At 41.4% G+C, this 13,925-nt stretch overlaps 1 protein-coding gene across 1 annotated transcript in view; it reads left to right on the top strand.

Annotated features, from left to right (window-relative positions):
• Positions 1–13,925, top strand: part of LOC146577796 (ribonuclease inhibitor-like) — a 31,558-nt gene that overhangs the window by 256 nt on the left and 17,377 nt on the right. Inside the window, exons 2-3 of the mRNA XM_085267716.1 lie at positions 10,343–10,519; positions 12,890–13,066. Coding sequence (XP_085123842.1) covers positions 10,343–10,519; positions 12,890–13,066 — 354 coding nt within the window. The remainder of the gene's footprint in view (positions 1–10,342; positions 10,520–12,889; positions 13,067–13,925) is intronic.

Genomic DNA, 13,925 nt, shown 5'->3' with positions numbered 1-13,925 from the left:
TCAAATCTCCAAAAATCCAACTGGCTGCATCAGGACATATAGTCTGAAACTCTGCACAGTTTCCTGTTTGAAGCTGCTTCCTGTTGGCTTAAGCTGTTTGGAGTTTCCATTTTCTAAACTTCTACATTCTGAACCTTCTTCAGCTCTGAACAGATGATGAAACACTGAATGATTTCAAGCTCACACTTTGTCTAATAAACTTACATCTTTCATTCTTTATACAGATTGAGTCGCTGTGGTTTGTCAAAGATCAGCTGTGATTATCTGGCAGCAGCACTGAAGTCCAACCCCTCCCATCTGAGACAGCTGCACCTGAGCTCCAACAACAAGCTGCACGATTCAGGAGTGAAGCATCTGTGTGGTTTCCTGGAGAGTCCAGGATGTGGACTTGAAACTCTGGGGTCAGTCAGCATGTTTTAGTTGTGCTGAGATGAATATGATGTGAAAGTTGTGCTGACACTAAACTGCAGACATCAGGCTGATATTATACTGATCCACACTGAGGATCTTCATGGTAAAGTCTGTTTTCTTCTTCTCTGGTTTAGTCCATTGACTGCAGCAGAACAATGTTCACATTTCAAACAGTGAGACTCAACGTATGGCCCGCGGCCCACACGCGGCCTGCCCACCTTCCCTGATTCAGAGAGAGGGGACCCTGATTAACTGTGTAGTGTTCTTCCTCACAGTTCTAAGTATCAGACACAACAATGAATAATCCACCGCTGACTGTCTTTAGCAGGTCAAAGGTCACGGCACACAGCAGACAGTGGGAAATATTATAACTCTGATCATTTATCAGCACATATCCATATGTATAAAAACAAAGCTGACACTGTGAGACTTGATCAGAGGTGTGATCATCACAGCAGAGGCCTTTGTGTCAAAGTCACTGAGGATCAAACAGAAACACATGAAGCAGATTTTCCTGTTCTGGCTTTTTATAGCAGATAACCTTCAAAATATTCTGCAGTCCATCAAAAACTGAAGCAAACCATGAATCAACATGTGAACATGAGCTGATGCTGCTGAAGTGAAGCAAAGTTACAGAGGTTTGATTACAGACACAGCTGAGAGTTTGTAATCTGTCATCATTTTAAAAGGTTTACATTTCTTCAGTATATCCACATTTGCAGCTGCTACCTCAACCTCCACTTGTCCAACACAACTGCTGTCCACTGCCTCCATGACATTGTGATTTTGCTGTTGGTCTTCTGTCAGATCTTCATCAATCACTTCTGCACGGGGCACACCTTCAGACTCTGCAGCTGCATAACGAAAGCCTGTAAGATAAAATTAGACATAAGGTAAATGTACACCAATATTCCAATGACAGGTGTGTGATTCATCTGGAAGTTATGTGCGGATTAGTGTACAGTGATAGCAATTTAGTATGTTTTTAGAGGGGGGGGGGGGGGGGGGGGGTTTACCTCCGATGGGTGCTCTTTTTCGCTTCCGTTGCGTACGCCTTGAGTGCCGGTCCGAGTCTGATACAGGTATGTCGTCATGCCCCATGTGCAGTGTTGGTGCCCAGTCTGGATTTGTTACATCCATTTCATATGCTGGTTTGCCTGCAATAATGCCAAATCATAAGCTACTCAGTCGACATGATGTGGTTCTGCAGCATCACACATTAGCATGTTTTATCTCATTATCTATGACCTCAGCACATTGAAAATAACACTAAAAGCCTTTCAAGAGTGATATGAATTAATTTAGAACTCACCGGAAAGAAAATGCCGTGAGCAAACCAACAAAAAGCTGGGGATTGCAGAGAACTCGATATCCGCTCGTCTCACCGCTGCAATCCAAGCCTGACGTCTTTGTTTAGTAATATCGGATACATGGGATCCCTCACGTTGCCTCCAGGATGGAAAACGATGAAAAGAGAGCCCGTTATCCAGCTTCTTGCCTTCACGATCGTGTGATCTAACGTTGCAACCGACAACACAACACGTACGATCCATAGCTGAAATGGTATCCTTTGGCTGGCCTACTGTCATGGCGGAAGGGGGCATGGCCCATCTCCCGTGACATCACGCTCCAAAGCCCTATAGGTGGGAAAATGTACCATGTCGACCAATCAAAAATGATATGGAAACATGACATTTGGTTGTTTAGCAAAAGGGGGAAGTTTTAGGAGTGACCGGCAAGAGAGAGCGAGTGAGCGAAAGAGAGAGAGAGTTTTGATACGTGAGAGATTTGTGACGTTTACCGTGTTTGGTCTCAAGTTAGTTTGTTGTCTTGTGTATTTAGTGTGTAGCTGTTGTTTTGTTTTGTGTGTCAGTTCTACTAGTGATCGTCACAGTTGCTGCCTTAAAGCCAACAAAGGCAGATTGCAGTGTAAACGCTGAGTGACACACCTGCTGTCAGACCTGCAGGTTTATCCCTGTGCTGTTCTCATATGTGTTAGAGTGACACAAACTATTGTTTGACACCTGATTGTTCTGTAAATAGTTTGAAATGATTATATGAAAAACGTCTGAGCCTTGGCTGCATTTTTTGGTAAATAGTACCATATAACTTTGTTGTTTGCAAAACGTGTGCGTATTTTTAAAAATGTACAATCTCTATTTGCATTTCAAGTTATGAAGATGATTCGTTAAACATGTGTGTGGTTTTTACAGTCAAAATATCACTTTCTACGTGTATTTTAAATTTTGTCTGAATTTAGATAAATTGTGCTGATACAGTTGGTCAAAATGAGAAAATAACAGATTGGCAAGATAAACTGTTTTTAAAGGTAAAATATAGAGGCCACATCAAAAGTAGTCAAGAAGGGTTAAAGGCTAAAAGCAAAGTTGTCACCAAGTACTGTTTATATTTGTGTGTATTGCTGCAGCTTTTTTGAGTATTAATTTGGTGCCTTTGTGTGAAATAATGGTATTGTGAGTGATCCATATAGTCACAAAGAATAGCCACTTGTTTCTGTGCTACCAAAGTTCCCCGGCTTTCATTCAAAATGTGTTTATCGTCAGCACCTGCACATTAAACTACTTAAACATTATAAATGTCTTCAAGCTCACACTGAGGCCTGTGGGGTACTATCAGCCACTGAGACAGTACACACATTTATATGTGTTTGTATATGAATATTTCATACTTTAAGACTGCCTGTTTATTTAAGGGAGATGAACAAAATACATTGGAATTGTACAAAATAATATCATGGATGATAAATTAAATAGATTTTAAGTAGATGCTTGTGCATTCTTAAAGTCTTATATGTTGAACTGAACTATGTGATCTGTTCAAAGCCTTAATCTTAATTTGAAGTGAAATGTGCATTTTGAGTTTATACACTATGTATATAAGGCGACCGTTTCCTTTTGCAGTATTTTTGTGTGGTGTACTTTTCTATGTCTTAACAAAAGGGGAACAAAGGTGTTTAAGTTCACCTAGGATGATGTGTTTTAATTTTCACATGGTCTTGCTTGAATTTGACCCTGACAAAGGCGTATGAACTCTGTCAGCTGTTTGGAGTTTCCATTTTCTAAACTTCTACATTCTGAACCTTCTTCAGCTCTGAACAGATGATGAAACACTGAATGATTTCAAGCTCACACTTTGTCTAATAAACTTACATCTTTCATTCTTTATACAGATTGTGGGACTGTGGTTTGTCAGAGATCAGCTGTGATTATCTGGCAGCAGCACTGAAGTCCAACCCCTCCCATCTGAGAGAGCTGGAGCTGAGCTACAACAACAAGCTGCAGGATTCAGGAGTGAAGCATCTGTGTGGTTTCCTGGAGAGTCCAGGATGTGGACTTGAAACTCTGGGGTCAGTCAGCATGTTTTAGTTGTGCTGAGATGAATATGATGTGAAAGTTGTGCTGACACTAAACTGCAGACATCAGGCTGATATTATACTGATCCACACTGAGGATCTTCATGGTAAAGTCTGTTTTCTTCTTCTCTGGTTTAGTCCATTGACTGCAGCAGAACAATGTTCACATTTCAAACAGTGAGACTCAACGTATGGCCCGCGGCCCACACGCGGCCTGCCCACCTTTCCTGATTCAGAGAGAGGGGACCCTGATTAACTGTGTAGTGTTCTTCCTCACAGTTCTAAGTATCAGACACAACAATGAATAATCCACAGCTGACTGTCTTTAGCAGGTCAAAGGTCACGGCACACAGCAGGCAGTGGGAAATATTATAACTCTGATCATTTATCAGCACATATCCATATGTATAAAAACAAAGCTGACACTGTGAGACTTGATCAGAGGTGTGATCATCACAGCAGAGGCCTTTGTGTCAAAGTCACTGAGGATCAAACAGAAACACATGAAGCAGATTTTCCTGTTCTGGCTTTTTATAGCAGATAACCTTCAAAATATTCTGCAGTCCATCAAAAACTGAAGCAAACCATGAATCAACATGTGAACATGAGCTGATGCTGCTGAAGTGAAGCAAAGTTACAGAGGTTTGATTACAGACACAGCTGAGAGTTTGTAATCTGTCATCATTTTAAAAGGTTTACATTTCTTCAGTATATCCACATTTGCAGCTGGTACCTCAACCTCCACTTGTCCAACACAACTGCTGTCCACTGCCTCCATGACATTGTGATTTTGCTGTTGGTCTTCTGTCAGATCTTCATCAATCACTTCTGCACGGGGCACACCTTCAGACTCTGCAGCTGCATAACGAAAGCCTGTAAGATAAAATTAGACATAAGGTAAATGTACACCAATATTCCAATGACAGGTGTGTGATTCATCTGGAAGTTATGTGCGGATTAGTGTACAGTGATAGCAATTTAGTATGTTTTTAGAGGGGGGGGCGGGGGTTGTTTACCTCCGATGGGTGCTCTTTTTCGCTTCCGTTGCGTACGCCTTGAGTGCCGGTCCGAGTCTGATACAGGTATGTCGTCATGCCCCATGTGCAGTGTTGGTGCCCAGTCTGGATTTGTTACATCCATTTCATATGCTGGTTTGCCTGCAATAATGCCAAATCATAAGCTACTCAGTCGACATGATGTGGTTCTGCAGCATCACACATTAGCATGTTTTATCTCATTATCTATGACCTCAGCACATTGAAAATCACACTAAAAGCCTTTCAAGAGTGATATGAATTAATTTAGAACTCACCGGAAAGAAAATGCCGTGAGCAAACCAACAAAAAGCTGGGGATTGCAGAGAACTCGATATCCGCTCGTCTCACCGCTGCAATCCAAGCCTGACGTCTTTGTTTAGTAATATCGGATACATGGGATCCCTCACGTTGCCTCCAGGATGGAAAACGATGAAAAGAGAGCCCGTTATCCAGCTTCTTGCCTTCACGATCGTGTGATCTAACGTTGCAACCGACAACACAACACGTACGATCCATAGCTGAAATGGTATCCTTTGGCTGGCCTACTGTCATGGCGGAAGGGGGCATGGCCCATCTCCCGTGACATCACGCTCCAAAGCCCTATAGGTGGGAAAATGTACCATGTCGACCAATCAAAAATGATATGGAAACATGACATTTGGTTGTTTAGCAAAAGGGGGAAGTTTTAGGAGTGACCGGCAAGAGAGAGCGAGTGAGCGAAAGAGAGAGAGAGTTTTGATACGTGAGAGATTTGTGACGTTTACCGTGTTTGGTCTCAAGTTAGTTTGTTGTCTTGTGTATTTAGTGTGTAGCTGTTGTTTTGTTTTGTGTGTCAGTTCTACTAGTGATCGTCACAGTTGCTGCCTTAAAGCCAACAAAGGCAGATTGCAGTGTAAACGCTGAGTGACACACCTGCTGTCAGACCTGCAGGTTTATCCCTGTGCTGTTCTCATATGTGTTAGAGTGACACAAACTATTGTTTGACACCTGATTGTTCTGTAAATAGTTTGAAATGATTATATGAAAAACGTCTGAGCCTTGGCTGCATTTTTTGGTAAATAGTACCATATAACTTTGTTGTTTGCAAAACGTGTGCGTATTTTTAAAAATGTACAATCTCTATTTGCATTTCAAGTTATGAAGATGATTCGTTAAACATGTGTGTGGTTTTTACAGTCAAAATATCACTTTCTACGTGTATTTTAAATTTTGTCTGAATTTAGATAAATTGTGCTGATACAGTTGGTCAAAATGAGAAAATAACAGATTGGCAAGATAAACTGTTTTTAAAGGTAAAATATAGAGGCCACATCAAAAGTAGTCAAGAAGGGTTAAAGGCTAAAAGCAAAGTTGTCACCAAGTACTGTTTATATTTGTGTGTATTGCTGCAGCTTTTTTGAGTATTAATTTGGTGCCTTTGTGTGAAATAATGGTATTGTGAGTGATCCATATAGTCACAAAGAATAGCCACTTGTTTCTGTGCTACCAAAGTTCCCCGGCTTTCATTCAAAATGTGTTTATCGTCAGCACCTGCACATTAAACTACTTAAACATTATAAATGTCTTCAAGCTCACACTGAGGCCTGTGGGGTACTATCAGCCACTGAGACAGTACACACATTTATATGTGTTTGTATATGAATATTTCATACTTTAAGACTGCCTGTTTATTTAAGGGAGATGAACAAAATACATTGGAATTGTACAAAATAATATCATGGATGATAAATTAAATAGATTTTAAGTAGATGCTTGTGCATTCTTAAAGTCTTATATGTTGAACTGAACTATGTGATCTGTTCAAAGCCTTAATCTTAATTTGAAGTGAAATGTGCATTTTGAGTTTATACACTATGTATATAAGGCGACCGTTTCCTTTTGCAGTATTTTTGTGTGGTGTACTTTTCTATGTCTTAACAAAAGGGGAACAAAGGTGTTTAAGTTCACCTAGGATGATGTGTTTTAATTTTCACATGGTCTTGCTTGAATTTGACCCTGACAAAGGCGTATGAACTCTGTCAGCTGTTTGGAGTTTCCATTTTCTAAACTTCTACATTCTGAACCTTCTTCAGCTCTGAACAGATGATGAAACACTGAATGATTTCAAGCTCACACTTTGTCTAATAAACTTACATCTTTCATTCTTTATACAGATTGTGGGACTGTGGTTTGTCAGAGATCAGCTGTGATTATCTGGCAGCAGCACTGAAGTCCAACCCCTCCCATCTGAGAGAGCTGGAGCTGAGCTACAACAACAAGCTGCAGGATTCAGGAGTGAAGCATCTGTGTGGTTTCCTGGAGAGTCCAGGATGTGGACTTGAAACTCTGGGGTCAGTCAGCATGTTTTAGTTGTGCTGAGATGAATATGATGTGAAAGTTGTGCTGACACTAAACTGCAGACATCAGGCTGATATTATACTGATCCACACTGAGGATCTTCATGGTAAAGTCTGTTTTCTTCTTCTCTGGTTTAGTCCATTGACTGCAGCAGAACAATGTTCACATTTCAAACAGTGAGACTCAACGTATGGCCCGCGGCCCACACGCGGCCTGCCCACCTTTCCTGATTCAGAGAGAGGGGACCCTGATTAACTGTGTAGTGTTCTTCCTCACAGTTCTAAGTATCAGACACAACAATGAATAATCCACAGCTGACTGTCTTTAGCAGGTCAAAGGTCACGGCACACAGCAGGCAGTGGGAAATATTATAACTCTGATCATTTATCAGCACATATCCATATGTATAAAAACAAAGCTGACACTGTGAGACTTGATCAGAGGTGTGATCATCACAGCAGAGGCCTTTGTGTCAAAGTCACTGAGGATCAAACAGAAACACATGAAGCAGATTTTCCTGTTCTGGCTTTTTATAGCAGATAACCTTCAAAATATTCTGCAGTCCATCAAAAACTGAAGCAAACCATGAATCAACATGTGAACATGAGCTGATGCTGCTGAAGTGAAGCAAAGTTACAGAGGTTTGATTACAGACACAGCTGAGAGTTTGTAATCTGTCATCATTTTAAAAGGTTTACATTTCTTCAGTATATCCACATTTGCAGCTGGTACCTCAACCTCCACTTGTCCAACACAACTGCTGTCCACTGCCTCCATGACATTGTGATTTTGCTGTTGGTCTTCTGTCAGATCTTCATCAATCACTTCTGCACGGGGCACACCTTCAGACTCTGCAGCTGCATAACGAAAGCCTGTAAGATAAAATTAGACATAAGGTAAATGTACACCAATATTCCAATGACAGGTGTGTGATTCATCTGGAAGTTATGTGCGGATTAGTGTACAGTGATAGCAATTTAGTATGTTTTTAGAGGGGGGGGGTTGTTTACCTCCGATGGGTGCTCTTTTTCGCTTCCGTTGCGTACGCCTTGAGTGCCGGTCCGAGTCTGATACAGGTATGTCGTCATGCCCCATGTGCAGTGTTGGTGCCCAGTCTGGATTTGTTACATCCATTTCATATGCTGGTTTGCCTGCAATAATGCCAAATCATAAGCTACTCAGTCGACATGATGTGGTTCTGCAGCATCACACATTAGCATGTTTTATCTCATTATCTATGACCTCAGCACATTGAAAATCACACTAAAAGCCTTTCAAGAGTGATATGAATTAATTTAGAACTCACCGGAAAGAAAATGCCGTGAGCAAACCAACAAAAAGCTGGGGATTGCAGAGAACTCGATATCCGCTCGTCTCACCGCTGCAATCCAAGCCTGACGTCTTTGTTTAGTAATATCGGATACATGGGATCCCTCACGTTGCCTCCAGGATGGAAAACGATGAAAAGAGAGCCCGTTATCCAGCTTCTTGCCTTCACGATCGTGTGATCTAACGTTGCAACCGACAACACAACACGTACGATCCATAGCTGAAATGGTATCCTTTGGCTGGCCTACTGTCATGGCGGAAGGGGGCATGGCCCATCTCCCGTGACATCACGCTCCAAAGCCCTATAGGTGGGAAAATGTACCATGTCGACCAATCAAAAATGATATGGAAACATGACATTTGGTTGTTTAGCAAAAGGGGGAAGTTTTAGGAGTGACCGGCAAGAGAGAGCGAGTGAGCGAAAGAGAGAGAGAGTTTTGATACGTGAGAGATTTGTGACGTTTACCGTGTTTGGTCTCAAGTTAGTTTGTTGTCTTGTGTATTTAGTGTGTAGCTGTTGTTTTGTTTTGTGTGTCAGTTCTACTAGTGATCGTCACAGTTGCTGCCTTAAAGCCAACAAAGGCAGATTGCAGTGTAAACGCTGAGTGACACACCTGCTGTCAGACCTGCAGGTTTATCCCTGTGCTGTTCTCATATGTGTTAGAGTGACACAAACTATTGTTTGACACCTGATTGTTCTGTAAATAGTTTGAAATGATTATATGAAAAACGTCTGAGCCTTGGCTGCATTTTTTGGTAAATAGTACCATATAACTTTGTTGTTTGCAAAACGTGTGCGTATTTTTAAAAATGTACAATCTCTATTTGCATTTCAAGTTATGAAGATGATTCGTTAAACATGTGTGTGGTTTTTACAGTCAAAATATCACTTTCTACTTGTATTTTAAATTTTGTCTGAATTTAGATAAATTGTGCTGATACAGTTGGTCAAAATGAGAAAATAACAGATTGGCAAGATAAACTGTTTTTAAAGGTAAAATATAGAGGCCACATCAAAAGTAGTCAAAAAGGGTTAAAGGCTAAAAGCAAAGTTGTCACCAAGTACTGTTTATATTTGTGTGTATTGCTGCAGCTTTTTTGAGTATTAATTTGGTGCCTTTGTGTGAAATAATGGTATTGTGAGTGATCCATATAGTCACAAAGAATAGCCACTTGTTTCTGTGCTACCAAAGTTCCCCGGCTTTCATTCAAAATGTGTTTATCGTCAGCACCTGCACATTAAACTACTTAAACATTATAAATGTCTTCAAGCTCACACTGAGGCCTGTGGGGTACTATCAGCCACTGAGACAGTACACACATTTATATGTGTTTGTATATGAATATTTCATACTTTAAGACTGCCTGTTTATTTAAGGGAGATGAACAAAATACATTGGAATTGTACAAAATAATATCATGGATGATAAATTAAATAGATTTTAAGTAGATGCTTGTGCATTCTTAAAGTCTTATATGTTGAACTGAACTATGTGATCTGTTCAAAGCCTTAATCTTAATTTGAAGTGAAATGTGCATTTTGAGTTTATACACTATGTATATAAGGCGACCGTTTCCTTTTGCAGTATTTTTGTGTGGTGTACTTTTCTATGTCTTAACAAAAGGGGAACAAAGGTGTTTAAGTTCACCTAGGATGATGTGTTTTAATTTTCACATGGTCTTGCTTGAATTTGACCCTGACAAAGGCGTATGAACTCTGTCAGCTGTTTGGAGTTTCCATTTTCTAAACTTCTACATTCTGAACCTTCTTCAGCTCTGAACAGATGATGAAACACTGAATGATTTCAAGCTCACACTTTGTCTAATAAACTTACATCTTTCATTCTTTATACAGATTGTGGGACTGTGGTTTGTCAGAGATCAGCTGTGATTATCTGGCAGCAGCACTGAAGTCCAACCCCTCCCATCTGAGACAGCTGGACCTGAGATACAACGACAACCTGCAGGATTCAGGAGTGAAGCATCTGTGTGGTTTCCTGGAGAGTCCAGGATGTGGACTTGAAACTCTGGGGTCAGTCAGCATGTTTTAGTTGTGCTGAGATGAATATGATGTGAAAGTTGTGCTGACACTAAACTGCAGACATCAGGCTGATATTATACTGATCCACACTGAGGATCTTCATGGTAAAGTCTGTTTTCTTCTTCTCTGGTTTAGTCCATTGACTGCAGCAGAACAATGTTCACATTTCAAACCTTCAAAGAAGAAGAAAAATCCTCCACTGGATAATTCACTGTGAAACTCTCCAACTCTTCATTCCACCTTAAAGTCTGTCTGACACTGAAATCCAAAGCAAAATGTGCGTTTGCTTTACAGACAGCAGTCCAACACAAACATACACACATCATCCAAAACACAGTCCAACATCCAAATCTCCTCCACTGCCAGCATGAATGATGGGAAAGAGAAGGAGGAACACTCTGACATTCAGGGTTAGAATGAGTTTCATGAAGCAGACTGTGAAGATCAAAGCTGCATTAGAAAGCTTACATGAATGAATGAGTGGACAGAAGTGGACAGAGATCATCTGAAGCACTTCAAAGGCTTTAAATCAGCACATTTCTCTTTATTCTTTATCAACTCTGTTAGTTTCTCTCAGTTTTCTGTGGAATGAAGCTAACAGCAGGCTAATAAGATGCTGACCAATAGGTTTCTATTAAAGGTTGTAATTTGTATATGAAAAAGTGCTTTGGCTCAGCAGGGATCAGCTTACAGGTAGAATACAGCTGCTGGATGGGATTAGCATGTCATAGCTATCTACCAAACTGCTAACTGGGGGATTTCAGGCCATCTATGGATCATTTTTGCTAACTGTTTATTCAGCTTAGGCTCACAGGGCTGCAGCCTGTGCCCTAGCTGTCATAGGGCAAGAGGCGTGGTCCACCTGCACAGGTGAGCAGTCCATCACAGGGCCAACAGAGAGAGACAGAGAAGCACTCTCTCACATCCACACCTACAGCCAATTTAGAAGCACCAATGAACCTAAGCAGCATTTCATTGGACTGTGGGAGAACATCCAACCTCCACAGAAAGGCCAACAAGCTTCAACCTACAACCTTCTTGCTTTAAGGCACTAGTGCGAACCACTTTTCCCCATTTCAGCCCAAATCCTGCATCTTCCTGTTTCTGACTCCAGGCCAGCTCCACTAACACTTTCTCATCAGACACTGCCACCTAGTGGAGGAAGTCTTAGTTCCACTTGAAGCTTCAGATTACAGTTAGTTCCTTTACAAAGAGGTGGAGGTGGTGGGGCCACAGCAGCATCATCCCTGAGTGCCATAGGGCACTTAACCTTTGTTTCCATATGCTGGGAACTTCCTGTTGTTCCAAGGAGGACTGGAAAATGTGTGAAAATCTCCCAGTCAGTTCCTCACAGCACACTTCAATCATTTCCCTCCCACAGCATCAGGACCAGGGCTTTTTCTCTCTTTGGTCCCACTAAGAGATTTCCACACAAACACCTCATCAGTGGGACTCTCAGAGCTACCAGCCCTTTGCTACAATCACAAAGCTCTTCATTGAAATCAATGATATCAAAGCTGGAATCAAATGAGTCCAAGTCTTCTGCTGATTCAGCATCACATTCATCTTTGCTCCTTGTTCTGCATCCCCACCATGGACTTCATTCCTGTCCAAGCTAGCCTTGAGTGTCCTTTATTCAGCTCATCCTCTGCTTTACTTTTACACCTGATTTTAGCTGCTTTATCTCTCTTTCAACAAGTTTCTGTGCCTCAATCTTTTTCTTCTCTCCCTCATAACAAGACAGCTTCTTCTGCCTGAGAACATGTTGGAGTGATTTACTAATCCAGGGCTGCTTATTGGGAAAATACTTCCTGTTTTCAAAGTAATCCCCATTTTCCCCAGAAAGAAATGTAAGTAGAAATCGATGATCTAAGTGAGAACATGAGCTTTCAAAAAGTTCCAGTGGGTGTAGTCAAAGCAGTCCCTCAGTCCCAGTATAGAGTCTTTGGTCCAGACTGGAACAACTGTGTGCCCAGTTTGAGCTCTCTTCAGTGCTGTGACCTGACAGACCCAGAGGGGCCATCACATCACATTTAGAAGCTCCCCTAATGGAGCCACAACACATGTCCAACACTTAGTCTGTCTTGTTGGACCAACTGGAAGAAATGATTCAAGGACTTAGTCACAGAACAGAGATTCAAATCTCCAAAAATCCAACTGGCTGCATCAGGACATATAGTCTGAAACTCTGCACAGTTTCCTGTTTGAAGCTGCTTCCTGTTGGCTTCAGCTGTTTGGAGTTTCCATTTTCTAAACTTCTACATTCTGAACCTTCTTCAGCTCTGAACAGATGATGAAACACTGAATGATTTCAAGCTCACACTTTGTCTAATAAACTTACATCTTTCATTCTTTATACAGATTGAGTCGCTGTGGTTTGTCAAAGATCAGCTGTGATTATCTGGCAGCAGCACTGAAGTCCAACCCCTCCCATCTGAGACAGCTGCACCTGAGCTCCAACAACAAGCTGCACGATTCAGGAGTGAAGCATCTGTGTGGTTTCCTGGAGAGTCCAGGATGTGGACTTGAAACTCTGGGGTCAGTCAGCATGTTTTAGTTGTGCTGAGATGAATATGATGTGAAAGTTGTGCTGACACTAAACTGCAGACATCAGGCTGATATTATACTGATCCACACTGAGGATCTTCATGGTAAAGTCTGTTTTCTTCTTCTCTGGTTTAGTCCATTGACTGCAGCAGAACAATGTTCACATTTCAAACAGTGAGACTCAACGTATGGCCCGCGGCCCACACGCGGCCTGCCCACCTTCCCTGATTCAGAGAGAGGGGACCCTGATTAACTGTGTAGTGTTCTTCCTCACAGTTCTAAGTATCAGACACAACAATGAATAATCCACCGCTGACTGTCTTTAGCAGGTCAAAGGTCACGGCACACAGCAGACAGTGGGAAATATTATAACTCTGATCATTTATCAGCACATATCCATATGTATAAAAACAAAGCTGACACTGTGAGACTTGATCAGAGGTGTGATCATCACAGCAGAGGCCTTTGTGTCAAAGTCACTGAGGATCAAACAGAAACACATGAAGCAGATTTTCCTGTTCTGGCTTTTTATAGCAGATAACCTTCAAAATATTCTGCAGTCCATCAAAAACTGAAGCAAACCATGAATCAACATGTGAACATGAGCTGATGCTGCTGAAGTGAAGCAAAGTTACAGAGGTTTGATTACAGACACAGCTGAGAGTTTGTAATCTGTCATCATTTTAAAAGGTTTACATTTCTTCAGTATATCCACATTTGCAGCTGCTACCTCAACCTCCACTTGTCCAACACAACTGCTGTCCACTGCCTCCATGACATTGTGATTTTGCTGTTGGTCTTCTGTCAGATCTTCATCAATCACTTCTGCACGGGGCACACCTTCAGACTC

The sequence above is a fragment of the Mchenga conophoros genome, linkage group LG3, assembly GCF_057382185.1.
Source record: "Mchenga conophoros isolate Kocher_MC1m ecotype Shallow Benthic linkage group LG3, M_conophoros_male_GT1.1, whole genome shotgun sequence".
Lineage (NCBI taxonomy): Eukaryota > Metazoa > Chordata > Actinopteri > Cichliformes > Cichlidae > Mchenga > Mchenga conophoros.
Note: the sequence above shows the minus strand (reverse complement) of the source record. Positions and strands in the feature narration are given on the sequence as shown.